Below are 21,249 nucleotides of genomic sequence, written 5' to 3'. Positions count from 1 at the left end.
GGCTTCTTCTTCAGAAAAATACATTATGCATTTCACAGTACTGACATGGATAATGAAGTACTTTCCTCTTTGACCAAAGCATATTATGGAAATTTTTCTAAGCCAACCAATGTGTTAAAGCAAAAAAGAATAGTCATTCTTCTGCATTGCTATCAATAAAAAAAATAGCAACCATATCAATCAGTTCGTGTAACAAGAAAAGAAAAAGTATGTGACAATGTCAGGATCTCAGCACATCCCACTTTGCACACAAAACAACCGCACTTCATCTACACAGTAACTGTTGTACTGGGCACACGCTGCTGCTTTTCCAGTCACTTCACTTATTCTGACATCTAATTTTTGCATTTTTTTCTGGTGTAAATACCACATTCTGTACAAATGAAAACAATAAAAATCTCTGTGTGTGCTTTTTTCATGAACAAAAGAGACCAAAATAAAGAACCTTAGCAGTCCCAATCCAAACTCAACAACTGCATGCAGTTCTTTTTCAGCCTTTATCAGTCAAAACCACTGAAATAAAAATAATGGAATGGAGAAGAGCTCTGAATTGAATTCTTGATTGTAAACCTGTAACAAAAGTCAAAGGTGTCTGAACACAGTTCTCATTAACAGCTCTGGGGGAAAATGGCATTTTGAGTTGAACATGCACCAGGGATGAGCAGATACAAATTGGGGCACCCTATGGTCAAAACCTAGGGAGTAACGTTCCTACTGCATTGGTCAAAGCAGCTGTGTCTATTCTCATTTTCCTTTCTCGTCTAGCTTTTTATGTCCAGCAATTTAAGACACTCAGAAATCTTTCAGAACATCCCAAAGTCCCTCTTCAGTAATCTGCCTGACCCCGGAGTCAGATCCTGACCATGAGCCCAAGGCAGCACTAGCAGTCAGGGCTCTGCAGACCTGATGCCCAAGTTTGTTCACATCCATCACCTTCAGAGGGACTTTCCGTCTGCTCCTCCTGGCCTTCTACCCCTACTGCTCCATTGTCTTACACAATTAAACCCCCACAAAACTCATCTTAAAATGTAGTATTTTTCTTGTATTCCCCCTGATTTGGTTTTGTCTTTTTTTGAACCAGCCACTTACTACTTCAATATTTATCTACTCCTACCACATATATTATAATCTGCTGATAAGGGATTTTGCATACAGGATAAAAAGGGATGTGCTTAGGCAGTAATTATGAATTCCTTCTCTGATCTTGTATTTTTCCAAACTCCCTCTTCTTGAAGAATCTCTCAGCTAATGCCTAGCACACAGCTACGTTTACTGCTTTTTAAACTTTACTATCACTCTTGGCAATATTATCTCCTTTGCTGCTGCTCTTTCTTCTGCTCAGACACATACCATCTGCCATCCTGCTCACCAAACTACTTGCAACTTGACAGCTGATGAAAGCCAGCGTTGTCAAAAGTAATGCACATTGTAAGGAGGAGCTGTAACTATTAAAAATTTTGGTTTATGTCAGCACATACATACTAGATGTTAGGAGGAATATTTTTATATGAAGGATCAAGATGGGAAAAACTTAGAGCCCAGTTGTTCCAAACCACTTGATCCAGGGTCTGGACTGGAAGGAAGATCAACCCTTTTTTTATACCTGTTGACCACTCTAAACTTGACTAATTCTCATTTTAAAGCTTAAGTAAATTTCATTCTCATTCTCATTTTGAGCTGAAGTAATTCTCATTTTCAGGACAAACTCAGCTGGGAAGTTAAAATATACAGCAGACTTTCCAGGTCTTAATCTGGGCAAGCAAAGGCTCATTTGGAATTCATTTCAGCAAGTCTCTCCACTTGAACAAAAACTGATTCCACAGAACACTACACAAAACCAAACATTAGAAATACCACTCATTGGATTTTTATTTTTTTTTTTTTTTTTTAAATCTCATCCATATTGTCCCATCCTGATAATCCTGTGCAGGGCAGTGTAGAAAAATCTGGATATTATGTGCAGCACAAGAATGAGAGTGGTTAACTATTAACACCCTGCCAAGTTTTAGGAAAAACCTTTAGTTTCACAAGTACTGAGCAGTATCGACCCAAGAAGCAGGTTGCTGATGTTGCACTATTCCATTCACAGTTGAGATATACCTAGAGTATCCTAAATTAAAATCTAAGCAAGGTCTACTTCAAGCTACCCCAAGACTAGATATATGTATATATGTTTTGGTTTGGGTTTTTTTTTCCTTTTTTTTTTTTCCCCTTCCCTTTTCTTTGTTATTTTCCTCTTGTAGTAACTTTGTTAACAGGTGGAAAAAAAAAAAAGAAAGAAAAAAGAAAGATATTTTCATCTTTATATGTACTGAATTCTGGCAGTCAACTTCACGATGCTGCCAACTCACTGAGTTCAGCTAAGCATCTCTGGATTTGAGATGTTCTGCACGCCCAGCAGGGTCAACGTCCCTGCTCTCTGTGTAGATCTGACCTAGCAGATACTGAATAATTTCCCTCTATTAAAAAGCAGCCAGACATAGAGCAGCTATGACTTTGAGTCTTCCTCAGATTGTCATATTGAAGCTTCTTAAATAGTCACAAAAACTAATATGCTCTACATGTAACCTTACAACATCTAAGTCTGGCTTTTGCCTGATTTGCCATATTCTAATTAGCCTCTGGTGGAGCAGGAGAGTACATCTCCCCCATTAACTGCATAGGGAACTTAAGGTTATCTTAACTCAGACAGCTGCGGGGTGGGTATGGAGAACCATGTAGAGTCTATGCTGCTTTCACAAAATCTTCTGTTACGAGGTTCCTGACTGATACAGGGTTGAGGAAAGGAGAAGTCCTGGAGGGAGAAATGGGTTATTCTGAATGTACCTTCAAAGGCACAGAGAGCTCATAAAACAAGGACCAACTGAAATGGGTCACGATCTCCCCAAGCAGATGCATCTCTATATTTAGCAAGAGCTATTATAGTTGTTGACGCCTTAAGAAAGTGTCCTTATCACTAGCCCAACTGGGCCCGACTTGTTATCTTTCCACTTACAAACCCATGTAGTAGCATTGTCCCTTAGTCACAGAAGTGGCAGCTATACAATGCTGTGAATATGCCATACTACTTTTTCAAGTAAAGAGCAGGAAAAGAGTGTTCTACAAAACCAAGTTGGATTGCAAATATTGGCTTGTACATAAACAAGTAAAAATTCTGAAAATTCTCCCGCTTGCATGACTCACTGTGACAGATAGCCAATGGTTTTGCTTTTTTTCATAAGGCATTTTCTTTTGTCTTTAAGGAATAAATTCTGAAAGCAAACATACAGGTTATAACTCTTATTACTGTTCGAAGGCCCAGCTATGCTCAAGTCAACATGCATCCAAATTAGAATTACTGATCACTGCAAAGTCAACAGCTATAAGAAAATAAAAATTGATGAGAATGATAGTAGGTCTGATCCATCAATTTCCCTTATTTTCCCTCAGTGGAAACATGTACCATGTCAAAAAACGATGGTCTTCCAGGGAATATTTGCCTTTGTCCATTTACCAGCTTGCTGTCTGACACATTGTCCCTGTTGTCTATCTAATAAATGGTCATTTTATTGTTTAATTTGAACAGAGAATAAACCGAGCAACCCGGATCTAACGACATCTCATAAGAGCTGACATGGTTTGTACCATGAAGTTTCAGCACATGTGCTTGGACACATGCAAAAGTCAGTTCTGCACTACTACATCCAGACTGTAAAGTATATTGGAGATAGGCAAGGATAGACTTTATCCTATATTAGTCTTATCCTTTTTCAATGGTTCTCTGACAACAGGAATCACCTTACATGTTTGACACATATTAAGGAACAGGTTTTTATTTTAAAAAATAAGCCTAGCCTCTCTTTGCGTGCAGGGATTTACATTCTTCCTTTTAAAGTAACTGCTCCTCTCTTGGATGCTCCTACTCGATATGCTTAAACCTATCCTACTCCAGACAAACAAGATCGCACTAATCTGCCAAAGCAGGTAGATTATGTACAGATTGCGACAGTGGCAGGCACACAGAAAGTAAAAGCTTGGTCCAAAAACGTACTTCTGTCATGTAAAGAGCCATAGGGGCGGAGTCATCTCAAGGAGCCCATTCAGCCAGCCGTCCTTGCTCTATGTGGTACCTGACTCAGAGTAGCTTCAGTTAATTCCTTCCATTGCCAAGCTATAAGGACTTCATTATTTACCAAACCAAACCAGTTACTGAGTGTAGCCATGTTACAAAGTCATGGTGGGTGACTTGCCCCAATGCCACTGCAGGGCACTGGCTTGCTTTTGTCACGTAAGCAGGCAGTTATTGCAGAATAGCTAATTGCAGTGTAATTCTACACCGTAACTGGCACTAACTTGTTACATAGACATAACCTAAACCAAAAACTAATTTACCCTGCCATCTGTCTTTAAATGTTGCAGCAAAGTTTATAACAATATTACAGAACTGGACATGATCTTTGATCTGTAATACGAAAAATTCTAGATTATTCTAATATAGTCTGTTCTAGCTTCCAAACAAAATTACGGATTTATATTGACTGGCTTTGCCTTAAATACATAAACAGCCAAATATTCACATTTTCCAGTGGATTAAGACATCCACTACTATCATACAAGATTGAATCCGTTTTTCTGGCTTATTTTTTTAGTCACCATGTTTCCAATGCCTAGAAAATGAACAATTTTTCTGAGAATGGTAGTGCTGCACTGGTAAATTGCTTTTTTACATGGAGTTGTTCAGACATCTAAACATATGCCTTAATCAAGTTTCACAACTTTCTTCTGAAACAAATCATCTTTTCTCTAAAAGTGTAAAGATAGCATTTTAAGGCTTTTAAAGCATTTATGCCTTTGAATATTTACTGAACACTGAACAAAACCTAACCAAAAGAGTTGCTTAAAACTTGGAGGCTGACGAAGACAGCAAATTAATATGGCATTAATATGAGACTGAAACTTTAAAAGATAACTAAACCAGACTGGAATACTTAAAGCCTTTACAGTAACAAAATTATCTTTTGTTTTTATATATTTATATATATATATATACATATTTATAATTACAACTATTAATCTCCACAGATCAACAGGCTCCTTCAAAACTACTCCCCCCCGCCGTCAGCATACTGAATTGCCTGTCCATCAGCTGCAGATGGAGCCGCTCAGGGGGAGCTCCTCCAGCAGCAGGAGCCAGGCTCCTACATTAGGGCTGCTTAGCTTCACAGAAAAAGTCTTCTCAGAAGGACTCATTAAATCCAGAGAATTAAAATATGGCAGATCATCTCACTATCAAGAAAACTGCAAATTTGTGAGGCAAATCACAGATTAATGCAAATAATTCAGTTGGATGCTTCAACTGTGCTTAGTATCTCTTATACGAGTAGTTCTCCTGAGAAACAATATGCGTCAGCATAGTTTTCTGCAGGATCAAGACCTAAGTCAATATCATACATTTTGTAAACTCCAGCACCTTCTATAATGTAGATGAGCGTTAAGGCAAAATTTTGTCTTGTGCTCTCTCTAAGGTAGGGCAATACTGTAAAAACACGTTTTACTCTACCAGAGATTTCAAGTCTACCAGTTCATCACTAGAGCTAGCTGGGAAATAACAGAAAAAGCTTAGTTTTTCTTTTCCAGAAAAGAAACAAGAAAAGACATTGACCCATCCTCTTTTCTGTGGTGTGATCTAGGCATTCATCTGGAAGACAGGAAAATCAGGTGAAAAAGAACAAGGACTTGAACCTGTGTTTCACGTGTTATGGACAAATACTCTGTTCTTTACTAATCTGGCACTTCTTTTCCTGTATCAGATCAGAACTGTTTTCTTCTGAACCTGAAAAGCTTTCCCAATAAATGTGCTGTCGAGGCACATAAAAAGCTTCAGTGCTGAAAATGCAACTTTTTTTCAAGAAAAAGTCAGTTTTATTAAAAAAAAACCCAACAAACCATGTTAAATTTAGATACTGCCTTTCACAAACAGCCCACACAGTGGATATTTTCTCCTGATAAGCATCAGGTATTAACCTCTTTCTGTATCTTCAGAGATAATTGGAGCCAACTCCTTGGGAAACAAAATGGAATGTGGACATCTGTTCACTGTAAACATGTAAAAACCATTTTGGACACTAAATGAAACTGAAAATTATATTTTTTTATTCTATTATGTGGCAAAAGTAAAAATTATATATAAGGAAGAAAGGGAGACAGACCAGACAGCACTTGAATAGCAATTTGTGATCTAGGCATTCATCTGGAAGATGGGAAACAGGTCAAGCAGAGCAAGGAGTCAAATCTTGGTTTCAGAGAAGGAGTGAAGGCCACAGGCAGTGGCAATGTGGGAAGAACTCACAGCAAAGCAAAAGCACATGATAAATCTTGAGTGGTAGCAGAGATTAGCAGAGAGTGAAGAGTCACTAACAGAAATGTAATTCAGATGCTGAAGGGGGAGAGCCCCTCAAATGGGGAAGAAAATAACGTAGATATGTTGGAATAGAACATAAGGGGGGGGGGGGGGGAGGGAAGAAGAAACTAAGAGTAGGAAATTAAGGCAAGTGGGCCCACAGAGAGAACTGGTACCTTAAACAGCAGAATATGTAGTATTCTCAAATCTTTTCCTTTTGACGATGATAACCCAACTGAGATGCTAAAATGGTGGGGGAAGATGGAAACAAGATCGAAGGGCAGAACTACTTGCAAAAATCAAATGGACAATTACAGGCAGAGGTTGGCGATTATATTCAGTTGATCAGCGGTTCAGTACTGTTTCTTCATACGACCATTCAGAGCTAGATTGTCAAACCTGTTACTCAGGCTGTGTACAGAAGTAACAAGAGAAACTTTCTGTTTCCCAGCCCCCTTCTTAACCTGCGACTCATGAAGGCAGCACACAATTGGACTTTTTTTCTACAGCAAGATGGTACTTGCAGTACGAGCAAAGAGACAGGAGCCCTGGAAGCAGGCTGCTCTCTGAAAAGGCTGGAAGTGAGTCAAGTCCTCCCAGTATAAACAATCTCATCAGGAACTGTCTGTTACAATCCGTTACAATCCGTTCTTCGGTTTGCTCCTGGGACAACACTGATCTGGAAAACCATTTCCACGATTAAATTTACCACTGAAGAACGTGAGTACATATCCTCACGGCTGGCAATTTCAACCCTTCAGTGATCAATACAAACATCTCTAGCAAAACAGTAATCATACATGGAATACAAGTCATGATAGGACAATGTAACCTCAAAGGATTCATTAATAACACATTTACCAGTTTCAGTGAGACCAAGATTTTACCATCTGATCTTTCTGATCCAGGGAATAATAGTTTCATAAATTGCTGGGTTTGCATAGTAAAATTTTAACCAGAAATGGCTGTTCCCTGTTGCCAAATATGCTTGTTACAGAAGGCCTGAGAAATGAGCCTGAAAACGCCTTCAAGAGCCTCAGTACTATCTTTCTTCTTAGAAGAAAATAATTACCTTGATGTGGTAATCAAACTCATAGTAATGCTGACCCGTAATGTTTTCAGTAAGACGGCCATTATCCTAGAAAGGTAGGTATATACAAATATTACCCCCAAAGCATCTGGTCTTCACAACAACACAGAGCACTTATTACATTAATATTGAACGATACACTTATTCCAGGTTTTCCTCAATAAGCAGAGATTGTTCAAATAAGCTGAATCAACACTGGTATAAGCTCCATGTGAAGTTAAAAGTCTAACAACAATAACTGCCTTAATAAGCATCCTTGTAGTGGAGTATGGACTTAATGCAAAAAGTGATGATCAGTTAAGTGCATGGAGGCTCTTTGGGAAGATGATCAGGACACTCAGCAGAAATCCTCTCGGAAGAAACTTTAGCTCTTATGTGTGAGCCCCTTAAAGTTTTTACTCTCAAGATAGTGTGTGTTGGACTGATCTCAATCTTTGTGCCTGTAAGAATCAGCACAGAATTTGTCTTCCTGCTGTTTATTGCTTACAGTCATATAACTGTACTACGGACAGGACAGATCAGAATATCAGGCACCCCACAACTTCATGATTTGTCTGCACACTCACTGCTGCATTTTCTACTAGAATAATTTTAACACAGAACCACTCATAGGAGAAGGCAAAACACTAAGTTCAGACTTAGATTTAATACAGACATATACATTCAAAGATATAAGATTAGTTACCAATAAGGGAAATCCATCTCTTCTCTCCATGTGTTCTTACTAGCTCCTGTGACAAGCTATGATATTTTTATGAAACCTATACCATACCATCTCAACCAATCCTGAGGCATTTAACATCAAAAGTGTGACTAAATCACGGAGATAAAGTGAAATAGTATTGCTAAAGTGGAACGCTATGTGGACGACCGAGTAGCTAATTTACGAATACAGAACCCGATTAAACAAATGTGTCTCAGCTAAATCACTGTCATGTTTTGTGCAATCCTCATACATGTCATCTCATGATGACCTATCTTTGCTTATGCTTTTCTCCCTGAGAAAACTGTGGTTGCTGCACTGCTGAACTGTCCTCTTATAAGGCCTGCAAACGTGATCTGACAAGTCAAATGACTGATTGCACCTTGTCCATCTAGGCAAAATCAGTCCTTCTGAAAGACAGTGGGAGACTGATACCAACAATAACTTATCTTCAGTATGAAGAGTATGCAAGTCAGAAAAGTTAGTTACTTAGACTAACATAGAATGCTAAATTAGATGCTTCCAGAGCGTCACAGAACATATACTTCAAGCTATATTTATATTTATGGTTTTCCAGACATGGGACAGCCAACAGCAGATTTAGGAAATCATAATATGTTTGTTAAGAGGAGCGGATAGGAGAAGTTGATGTTTCAGAGGTTTATCACTTCAGAAGGTGCTTGTTTAGCGAAAGTGCTGCACCGCCTCTCATTCAGGCACCGAGATGAACCCTGTGCTCATGGCAGAGCGGGCTCGCCAGCGGGAGAGTGCGATTCACAACTCGTCCCTTATATAAGACTGTAACCTCTATTCACAGCCATCTGCTGTGGCTGTTGTGTAACAAACTGTAGTCGAGTGTTTCTGCCATTGTATGGTAGATTTCCTTAAAATACACGTGCAAAAATCACTACACAAAGACCTAGAAATTCTTTAACTAGATACAAGTCCCAAATTTCACAGATGAATGGTAGTTTGGAAAGGCAGCCTTCAAACTCCTCTGCATGGGGTGACTAATTTCCTTCTTGATTTCTAGCATCTATGGCTTACAGGAAGATACACTGATTAAAACTTTTGGTTGACTGGGACTTGCATTGCTAGATATCTCCATTTTCTGTCTTCCTTGGGATTTATACTGAGCTCACATAGAAGGAATTTTCAATTTCATTATTATCCTTCTACATATAGGCAGTTTTTACAAGAGAAGGAAACAAATGGTTTTGAGGTTTGTTTGGGTTTTTTTCCTGCTGTCAAAGATATCGCATCTACCTGATTCCAGCTTCTCTCCATCAATTTCTACAGATATGCAGTCTTCACAAGCTGAATTACAGAAGACCACCCATGGCCTGAAAGTCATGGCAAAACCAGACACACTTCAAGAATTTAAATGAGAAGTTCTGAAAATAAAACAATGTTGAGTAACCAGACACCAATACATTCTTGTCTTCCAGGAGAAGAGATGAACACAGAAGAATAAAGTACTGATGCTCCTTTAACACTAAAAGAAGGATTTTGGTCAAATTCAGACTGAATTTTTCTACTTTTCCAAACAAACCTGTGGGACTTGTTAATTAATGTTATTTTAGGTAATGCTAAATATAGGTAGACATGAATTTGGTAAATGCTGATGATTCATTTAAAACTGAAATACGAAACTGAAATCAATTGTAACCGCCCCTTCATTGTTTACAGAAAGCAAGCCCTATGGGGGCGTGTGTGTGTGTGTAAATCTATGCAAACTCATTGCTTTTTTAAAGGCTTTGGAATTCAATGAAAACAGGGGGAAAAAGCTCTGTTATTGCATACAAGAGTAATGAAAGCAATTTGATTTAATGTTGTTTGGAAACTGCTCTCACTAGTGGGTTGTGGCACAGAAGAGTGACACAAACTTAGAATCCTAGAAGTAATTTGAAATATTCCCCCCTCTACATTAGAAACATGAAAATCACCACATCACAATCACTCTTGTGATTTTTAAAATCTATTCTGCAGTACTGACAGAAAAAAATCACTAAATAGCATCTATACTGCTCATTCTGTATAAGTCACTATTAGCTTACCTATAGAAACAAATATTACTTCTAGTTGTCTCCTATGCATCTAAATTTTGTTTTTAAGATTGTAAGAAACAATCATGTTATCAAAACTGATTTTGGGTGTGATTTTCTTTGCCCACTGTATTAGTAGCAAATTTGTTATTTCAATTAACTTCTCTCAGGCTTTAGCTTTTTGATATGTTCTGACAAAGAACTCATTCACACTTCCATTTATCAGTGGCGAACCATTTTACTAACACTTTGTTAATGTTGCACTTCTGGTTTGGAGCATTTCATTCCAGTTCTGTGGTATAAAGCCTAAGCTCCTATTTTAAAGAAAAAACAAAACAAAACAAAACCACCACCAAAAAAACCCCAACCAAACCAAACCAAGAAGATCCACACTATTCACACAAAGTAAAATTTTACAGCATCAGCACAACTCAAATTTGATAATATGTCACCTTTTACAGTCTGTATCCTGAGGTCTCTACCCATACTTGATAAAAGAAGAGGGAAAACACGTCCCTCATTCCCCCAGGGATATCTTTTCTTTCTTATTTTACCTTGCTGAGGTTTCATATTCCCCAGCCTGCGTCTCATGTAATGCATCTTTCCTCATCTATAGATAAATTCATTAAAACTTCTGAAATTACTGTGTTGCTTTTCTCCTTTATTGCTATTTCTATTAAGGCAATTCTTTCCTTCCTTCCTTCCTTTCAGTCTTCAATGCATCAACACTAACCTAGGTTGATTTGTGATGAATTTGAACTGGAGGAACTCTGTTTATACATCCTTACAAAGAAACCATAGTTAACAGAAATCTCATACCTACTTGATGGATGCTAACAGATCTTATACTGACTTGTCATTTTCAGGGACTTCACTTGACCATTGTCACCACATAGCTCAAAATCTAATTTTAAAAGGCAACAAAATATCACCTTTTGATTATTTCATTTTTGTAAAAGCTTAATTAATAATTTTTATTCTGTGAACACATAGTTGATGTGGCACTCTTCTTTGCAATTAGAGTGGTAAGACAACATAAAATGACAATTACTACAAAAGAAACTTGATCTGCAGCTGCTCCCTCCATATGCTTTTTTGAATATAAAAGTCTTAAACAGATGACGGAATTAATGCGGATGGGCTTAAAAACCTTTTATTTTTGAGACAAAGTTAAGCCACAAAATTCAGATTTAGATCCAGAGTTCAAAAGGTCTATCCGGGGTTATAGAAGCCCCATGTTAAATCTGTTTTAGAAGGACTTACCCTCCACAAAACTCGGATATCCACCTTAGGCTAGTCAGTCCTCCTATTTTCCCTAAATTCTCTGTCACTCACAACTGCCTCTACCTCCATCCAACCTTCAAAGTATTTCCAATAGCAAAAGTTATTTTCTCCTATGCCTTCTAGAAATCAAAAAAGGAGGAAAAAACAAATTCAAGAAGAATATTGACAGACTCAGAAAGGCTAAAAAAAAAAAATCAGGTTCTAGAAAGTCAATAATTCAGTAAGACTCAGAAGTTTCATTTATTTCATCTATTCAAATTATTTGAAACTATATTCTATAAATATTTCACAACTGTGACACATTTTTTCCTCTGTTTAATAACAGTCCCTTTACAGACTGCCTTCATGGTGTCCAGCGCAGTTAGCAGAAACTTCAAAGCTCTGCTTAAAGTAGGAGGCTGAACCTCCTGAGTTCTTCAGACTTCTCTTTCAACCTAAATTATCCTATGACCTTACTAATACAAAACTGGTCAGGGAAAACAAACACAAAAAAATTAAAAAAAAAGAAAAAAGGAAAAAAAGGGGGGGGGAGGGGGGCAAAAACCCCAAGATTTTTGTTTGGGTGTTTTGGGAACTATTTTTTGGAGGAGATATGTATGGGTCCTGAGGCTTCAAATACATTTGTGGAAGCACATTTTTTTCATTTTTCAACTATCTGGACTTGTTTTACTTATTTACAGTCCCAGTCTTCCAGGAGAGGGGTTTTGATCCTTTGCTACATAAAGAGGTAATCTAAGAATGAGTAACTGCAGATACCAGACATGACACTTGCAGGTTTCTCTTTGACGAGAAAAGAAACATGACGTGTGCCGTGCTGTCACAGGTTAAAGTATTATATGACCACAGGCCAGAGCTAATGCTATAGGAACAAGACTTCTGACATTTAAAAAGCCAGTCTAACAGAACCAAAGCATAACATAGTGGAAACAGGAAAAAATACCAATGTAGAAACAAGGTGCACATTTTAACAAAGAACATAATTGACAAATTTGGGCTGTGCACAAATTTTGGGTGAAAGCGGAGAAGTCTTGAAACTCTCAGAGCAGGGATGATAAACAAAACCTGTTTCTAGTGGCTAGTTCACGCTGATTGTAAGTTGTTTACAAATAAAGTACGATCAGCTTATGGAAGGAATTACATGATGGGGCTGACTGCAACAGCAGGAGCATGACTTGATGACCTATAAGCTTTCCATCCTGTCTTTCTCATTTTAGAAAATAATGCATTTATTTGAAAAAGGATCAGATAACATTCCTGATATTTGACAAGGGATCCCTCTTCACTTAAGCTCCTGAGGTCAAATGGGACAACTCGAATGTTAGTATGTCAAATAGAAAATTAATACTACACATTATGAAACTGAAATACACTTTCCGCATAGGAAAGTAGTTTTCAATGCTAAGTTAAGAACAAAATAGTTGAAGGCAGAGTTTAACATAATTTGATTAAAAAAGGGTAACGTGACAAACCCATTCTCAATGGGTTGTTCACCACTTTGGAATATCTGCACAGAACAGTCAAAGCTTTAAAGGTTATACTTTGCCTAAGTATAAAAACTGATTAAAAGAAATATCCGCAGCCTACATACAACTTACCTTTCAAGACTCGCTGGGCCAGGTAGGTCTACTCCAGAACACTATAAAGGATAGTACATGAGTACATTTGTACAATTTATGTTGTATATAAGTTCCTAATCCTATAGATACACACAGGACTACACATGCCTCAAAAATGACTTGAACGTAAAGCTATATTAAAGTTGTATTTATAATGTTGAAAATAGAAGTGCTCTACCATTGCCATGAACTGTATTTATAGAGAAGTTCGCCCAGATGGAGAAAGCTGAAGCAATGTTTCAAATATATTCCTATCTTTTCCTTTCAGCATGCGACTGCTATTTCTTTTCTCTTTGTCCCATTAGTACTTCCTCCATAGATGGAGATGATGACTGAGAGAGAGTTCAGGGGCTTGTCCTACCCAGTATTAGCAGACCTGACAGACTCCCTCCTCCTGATAGTGACCGTGAGCATGGGTTGCATTGTCATGCAGCATGCAGCCTTTTCCCTTATTGGTGACGTTATTAGTTTTGTTAGGTTCCTTGCAACTCCCATGATTTAGTCAGGTTTCTCCTGTATTCCAAGATTAACAAACTTGAGTTTGGGTTGGGTTGTGGTTTGTTGTTGCTGGTTGTGTTTGGGTTTCTTTTGTTTTTTTTTAAACATCTTTCACTTACAGACAGAAAACCTAGTTGAGTGAAGAAATTAAGAGAAGTGGAAGCTGATAACATCTGTGATGCTTGAAGGTCCAATAGAAGGGCCTGGGTTTGGGGTGTTTTGATGTTGCTCTATGTCTGCTTTACAACTGTTTTCTTATGAATTTGATTCTAACTTTGACCTGAAGGAAGGTAGCAGGTGGCAGATCTGACTGCAAGAAGCCATGGATGCCAATTCAGGAACTCTGAAACACCATCAGGTAGTTTCAAGATGTTTCCTGAAAACAGAATCTTAAGAGTTTAGTTTAATTAAACTAAATGGACATGATTTAACATGCATTAATCCATATTAAGTATTACATAATTTGTATTCATATCTGTGATGCAAAGTCAAGACCTGCCTAACATACACCTAAAATGAGGTAAGAAGCTGGGTTTGGCCTGGTATTGTTAAAAATATTGCAGAGCCATACCATATTATTTGCCACTATGCAACTTCAGATCGTAGCCATACTGAACAAGCTTGGTTTGTTTTAGATGGCCATTTAAAAAAAAAAAAAGAAAAAGAAAAAAAAAAGCTCTTGCATGTGTAAATAACAAATAATTTTAAGACAACGTTGTTGGTATTTTCTGAGTGACTGTGGTCCAGATTCACTTCCCATTTAATAACAAGTGAAAGTTCTGAAACTGTAACCTGCACTATCACAGGCAAGGTAGGATTAAAACCATATTGCTTCAGTATTTCATGCATGTATACTTCAAATAAGCTGAATATTGTTATCAGATGCATCATTAGCAGTTCTGAACACATTTACTACTGAGAACCCTAAGGAATCTGACAAAACTCAAATGAGCTGCACTTGTTTATAAAGCTTGACTGACACCAATCAGTGCTGGCTATGTGCAGTCCAGACACAAGACCGCTCATTTCAGTGTTCAACTTTGAGAAATTAAGCCTTGCATTTCAAAAATTGCTTTTTTCTGAAGTGACCTCCAAATTCACCCTCTAGTTTCCTTCAGCAGTTCTCTTCTAATCCAAACACACATTCAACCACAAAACTAAGTTTTTGCAAAGCAACACCAGAGACTTCGGAGATGATCATATGGCACTTGACTTCAGTGTCAAATACTTTTTACACTCCCCAGGTTTGCAAATAGCAAATATTTCTGCCACTGAGTGCTGATTATCAGCGTGGTATTATTTTTTTCCTCTCCAGGGGGAAGATAAACACATTACTGATTTAACTCCTGAGCAAAATGTTGGTGTTGTCACTGTTGAGCTGCAGCAGAAAGTTTCCAATATCTCCCTTTCAGGCTAGGCATGCTTAGAACAAGTCCATATGCATGAACATACACAGAGATATATTACACTATACCAACACACATAAATGTACCTGAACAGAAGCCTTTCTTCTTTTGAATGCAGATGAAGATTAAATACATTTAACATTAAATTTCAAAGCTGACTGGGAAAGTACCTAACTCACATTAACCTTCTTTCTTTATATTGGAAGAGGGGCCCTTCTTGGGCCACAGGTATGTCCAGTGGATCTACATCAATATCAAGCGAAGGTCCCCTGCTCTTACATACTATAAATAATATAATTTTGAAAGCAAGTCTCAGTAAAATAAAATAAAATTGCCTTTGTAGTTAGAGCATCTAAAAAGGACATTTCAGCAGAACCTTAGCTTACTGAGCAGGATCAGGTGGCTGAAAAATTTTATAGAAACAATGCAGTCAAACCCAACCAGGGTAAGTTAGCATCTCCCAAGTAATGAGAAACAAGTCTGTCCAACCAACACAATGCTGCAAAGAAACAACAAAAAATACTTTCCGCAGTATAGAAACACTATAGGGGTTTTGGCCCTGTTAGATGCACCTTAATCTGGGAGTCTTTTCTGGGCTTTGTATTGTATCTATATGAATTTCACCTCTACTCTTGAGAGAGTAAAGCTAGAGTTCCCTGCTAAAACCAAGTCAGATAGGTACCACCCTGTCCTGTTGTTAATTGATTTTCCTTTCCCCCACTTTTAGGATGCAAAGTACCTTTTTCCTTGACATATACACAACTTCTATGTTTACACATGCACATACAACTTCGCCGAAGTAAAATCTGCCTATTCATTGTAGGCTCTGCGCTTTATCGTTAAAGGTCAAGCAAAAGGAAAAGCTAAACCAAATACCAAGCAAACTATAATGGGAGCTATACAACACAGAGAACTACAAAATGACAGGTGTCTTTGGCAACAGGCTTTCACATGGAAAAGCACAAGAAAATAAAGAGAAAGCACAAAAAAGACTAGAAGAACAAGCATTATTCTTCAAAAACCACAAAACAATCCAAATCAAATTTTAAAGAGCACCCAAAACCAGAAGACTTCCACATTACAGTTTCCAGGTATAGGAACAAAACCAAGAGATTGGATATGACCCTTTGTTTTATGTTATGTCATTCAGAAATTTAAGATGAACAACATTAATTATTAAATGGATTCAATTCCAAGAAATTAATCTTGGCTAATATTTTTGACACAGCTTTGTTAGTAAACAGAATTATTAAAAGTGCAACAGTGGAGTAAGAGAACATATACACAGATGGTATCTGGCATATACTGAGCAGAGTAATAGAAAGTAACTTTGTCTCCACATTACTACCTGAAAGCATACCTTTACTCTGCAAATACAGAGCAACTTCACTTCTAAAAGTGAAAAAAAACCCTGGGTTTTGTGTCAGCTGACATCACATATTACCAAGGAGATTATCATCTCTGCAGTTCCGGGCAATCTGAATTTATTTTCTTTTGAAGGAACCACTTTGCAACATACACTTGGGTTCCTTTTAGATTATGTAATTTTATTTGTTCTCAAGTCAAAAGTAGAGAAAAGTGAGTATTTTGGCTATAAGCAGGGACAGTATTATTCCAAATCATAAGGAATCAAGTCCTCTGATGGCCTGCCCTGCTGCAGCAGATCATGCTTTATAAGAACAGAGACTGAAGGGTGTGTTTTTATCCTACCAACAAAAGCAACACCGTTTTCTACACACAACGGCAGTTGTCCATAATATGCTTTCTGACAATAGGCAAAGGGTCATCTCGCATGGCAAGAATAGCCTCCAGCATGGATTAAAAATATAAGAAAAATGTTTGACGTACTTGGATCTGACAAGATTGAGTCGGTTTTCGGCAAAAATTGGTCACAGCGGACTCCTTGGTAGCCCTCTTTGCACCTGAGAAAAAGGGGATAAATGACAAACATACGCATGCGATAGTAAAAGGTTAATTTCAAGGTAGCAAAATCAACTGAAATTCTCCCTGCCAACGCTGTGAGGGACTTGCATATTTACAGTTATTTCAACTATTATGGAAGCAAGGTTATTACTGAAACACAATGGAAGCATGTAAAATCATTTGTATTCCAAAAAAATTCCCCTCAACCCTTTTTGATTATTTCAGAAACAATGAAAAGAAACATCACTTAAGCACAACCCTTTTTTTGGATACCATTTCAGTGAAACAATCAAAGAAAAATCCTCTATAAAATAAACATATTTGTAATAAAATAAACTCATTAGGTAATACAAAGCATTATAAATCTTCTGTACAAACCATCAGATTAACAACTTGTTTATCATTGGCTGTTTGAATAAGTAGGGAACACTTATCTAGCCATTAATTTTAGGACTAGTTTCTACTGTGCTTACAAGATAACATGTTTAGGCATGACAGACAATGTCAGGTGTTGTTTATAAGTGAACAGTCTTAGATGTCTGTGGGATTAGATTTTAAAGCACATACACCAGGATACTGTCCTGCCTTAAAAAACACAAACTGGCTTTGACTGAGAATCTAATGCTATTATTTGTCTTGAATCCTTACTTTGAAGAAATTCCATTTACTGCATTTGGACTGTTCTCAGAAGTGTCTCTCTCTCTCTCATTTCGACTAAGTGTATCAGAATCAGGCTGTTAATTATTTATTTGCTAAGCAATTTTTCAGAGAAAAGTGATGGACACTTTAATTATAAATGATAGCAACAGGGATTCCATATCTCCCAAAGCTCTTGCATATCATATAAACAATATGCTCAAATCAGCATCACCACCTTCATTAGGATTGACAACTGCAGCTTGAATTATGTGATAATGTCAAGAAGAGAGGTTATCTGCTCCTTCACAATGTTTCTACTTAGGCTTCCTCTAAAAGTTGCCGTTTAAAATGCTTTTGGGTTAATAAATTAATGCTTCAGCGAGAAGTACATCTCACCAGCCTTGATTCAGGGATTATAAAGCACATTTATGAGCAAATACGTAAATTATAAGAATTGCCATCAGATCAAAAAAAGTAGTAAAAATCTACAGGAAGAAGATGATTAAAAAAATAGAGAGATATTATTTAAAAACCTCCCTTCTGGCCTTTCTCTGTGAAGGATACTGAGTGCTGCTTTGGAGATCAGCTTCTTACTGGTACTCATCTATCTATAAAATGACTGACTGAGAAAAACTGAATTCAGATCCTATGGTAGTGGTCACAAGTTACCAGTCAAGGAATTTTTTTTTTTTTAAATGCAGAATGTTAAATTAAAATTGTCCACTAGTCAGAAAAACTGAAGAAGTCTCCATAGGCACTGCTGCATGCATTTTTTGCCTCTACGAAATATCAGATGTTGCCTCACATCAAACAGAAACTCTTCTTTGCAGTCTTGAGAAGAGTTGGTAGACCTCATTTCAAAGCTTAAGAACAACCTACATGGGTTGGGGATATTCTCGTCTTTGCATTAGCATTTTCTATTAACTTTCTGACATACATTTGTACCTGCCTCACTTACTATTACCCTATTACAGACTTAAAACTCTCTGTCCTCAACCGTCCGTCTGCAAGTCATAGAAGTGTTCATCACATGGCCTAATTCCACAACTGAAAACTTTGATGCTACGCGTGGTGATAAAGAATCAGAGAGTGATAACTCCTGGAAGAGCTGTATCAGCATGTGTGAATACCCATCAGCCAGAGGCAGGCAGAGCAATGCTAACAAGTACCCCCTCACCCCTCACACCAGCGGGAACAGCCCCTTCTCTTCCTCTCCGATGGCCACCGTGGCATATCTTAGCCAGAAGCTCTGCTGCTTTCCTTTCTTTACCACTCCATTCCTCACATAATGGAACAGAAACCTTAGACTATCTTCACTTCACAGCTAACAAACAGAGTCTGCATCATTTATTCCCCTGTCAGATGGTCCAGGTAATTAATTGTGGTCTAGGTAATGAATTGTTCATACTAGAATTGAAGGCGAGAAATTTTGCCACTGTTAGCTGCTAGGGTAGATTTGGGCGGTCTCTATTCCAGTCCTTCCCGCTGTGTCATGCTTCAAATAAAACATCAGAAAGTATTTTTTGTATCTCGCAAAAATGGCACAAGGTGCTGTAGATATTTTCACCTTCCATTTAATGTTGTTCTCAAGGGTTACATTTTATCAGTTGCAAATACAGCAGATGACGATGAAGTTGGTGGCCTCAAAAACAGTCTGGTGGGAGACTCTTGTAACTGGTAAAGTATCACCCCAGTACCAGACTCTAAGTTAGGTGTGTTTACATGTCTGTCTTTTCCTGACTTTATAAGAGCACTGCATTGGAACAGAATAGATCAGAGAGTCACTTAGATTTACAACTTCTCCCTTGCAAAACTCAGCCTCCCTGGTACCCGACTGAATTGCACGCTGCCACAGCTATGCTGAGCAATCTGGAGATAATGATGGGGATAGATTTCTTCTCTTAAAAATGTTATGGCTAGCATATCAAACTATTATTTTCATCCTGACTATATCATACATATACTGCTGCTTGTATATACATACATATATCATACATATACTGCTGCTTGTCTCCATCACTGTGAAACTGGAGCATACAGTAATCAGCTAACTGACCTGAATGAGTCTAAAGTAACATTTTCACTTACCTGTACTTTGATGAACGTGCCACAGGAGAAATATGTTTTTGTTAATTTCAAATTTACTACAGAGGTGGCTGATATATCAAAGAATAAATATAACCTTTTAATGTAATAACATAATCTTAGACTAAGATAACAACTACTATGGCCATACATAGCTTGTTTTCTAAATTATATTAACTTTTTCACCAAAGATAAAAACTGAGTCTCCTAGTTTCGTTCATAAATTATTTTTGAAATCCATAAGACACCAAGTAATAGCAATAACTGCTCTGCTAATATCACACCAAAGTTTAAACCTTTGTAATTAAGTCTTGTGAAATTGAAGTCTTGTAGAATATACAATTGACAATTATAACATTAAAATATGATAAAAGCTGATCATGTTGTGGCATCCTATAATCTTTCCTAAAGCATCTGCCATCCATCCTAAATGTGCAGATGTGATAATTGTGCCCGCAACACCTGACATGCACACATGCTGCTAACTGGCATCACACCTCGAAGGCTAAAAAAACTTCACCCCCACAAAAAACGCTATTAAAACAACACTGTTGTGCCACATACGGAAGTTCAGGAAAGTCCAATTGAGGTCATTCACTATTGCCATATGCAGTGTGAATGATCACATAAAAAAGCTGTCAGTAGTCAGGGAAATCTTGAGAAATGCCTTGATGCAGCCGACTGTTTCAGAAATGATCATTTGATTATATGACAAGCAAATGTTTATTAGATATGCCTTAAAAAAAAAAAAAGGAAAAGAAAATCAAACTAGGATAAGATATTGCTCATAGTGAAGTGAAAGCTCTGATCTGCATATGGGAACCCCGCAGCAAAGGATGGAAAGGGCAGTCTAAGCTCCATTCCAGCACCAGAAATGCTGGAGCACTGCACCGTATGAGCAGGCTTGGGCACACGCTTAAGCACAGACCATGGTGAAGGGCTCTAATAAATAGTATTAATTACAGCCTCCTTGCAAAGTAAATATGAAAATGGAATTTGATATTTTGCATTCAGATTTTCACCAAAATAACTGTATTTGTCTAGGCTTTACACCAAAAGTATCAACAAAAATGTATGAATGGAGTGATTTAAATACTTCTGATTAAATGGTATGAAAAGAATCACAGGTAAAGCTAATCTGCAGCTGCTAAAACCCTTGCAAACAGTACGTCCCTAAATGGTAGCTGCTCAATTTAACTAAGATTATTTTATCATGTATTTTCACATCTTTCATTGGTAATGTACTTTCTATAGTTTATGTTTCTTAAGGTTGCCGAACTGCATTGTGCATTGCACTTTATGGAGTCAGCCACAACATCCTTTGTGTGAAAGCATACATGCAGAAACACATTTCTCATTCCTGGTGAGAAGTTTTTTTCTTTCTACTAGAGCATATTTGTGCTTAAGTATTAAAATATAAGCAGAGTATGAGCATTGATTCAATCCTTTTTTCCCCATTTTAATATTAAATAGTATTAATACATGTGTATTCTAGTCAAAGAGATCACAGACGATTTCTCAGAATTGTTTCTTGTTTATTCAAATCTTATGGAGCCAAGGGAGATTTCAAATACGTGACTC

At 37.5% G+C, this 21,249-nt stretch overlaps 1 protein-coding gene across 1 annotated transcript in view; it reads right to left on the bottom strand.

Annotated features, from left to right (window-relative positions):
• Nucleotides 1–21,249, bottom strand: part of NRG3 (neuregulin 3) — a 420,875-nt gene that overhangs the window by 98,406 nt on the left and 301,220 nt on the right. Inside the window, exon 3 of the mRNA XM_075717752.1 lies at nt 16,870–16,943. Coding sequence (XP_075573867.1) covers nt 16,870–16,943 — 74 coding nt within the window. The remainder of the gene's footprint in view (nt 1–16,869; nt 16,944–21,249) is intronic.

This window comes from Pelecanus crispus, chromosome 10 (assembly GCF_030463565.1).
Source record: "Pelecanus crispus isolate bPelCri1 chromosome 10, bPelCri1.pri, whole genome shotgun sequence".
NCBI lineage: Eukaryota > Metazoa > Chordata > Aves > Pelecaniformes > Pelecanidae > Pelecanus > Pelecanus crispus.
Note: the sequence above shows the minus strand (reverse complement) of the source record. Positions and strands in the feature narration are given on the sequence as shown.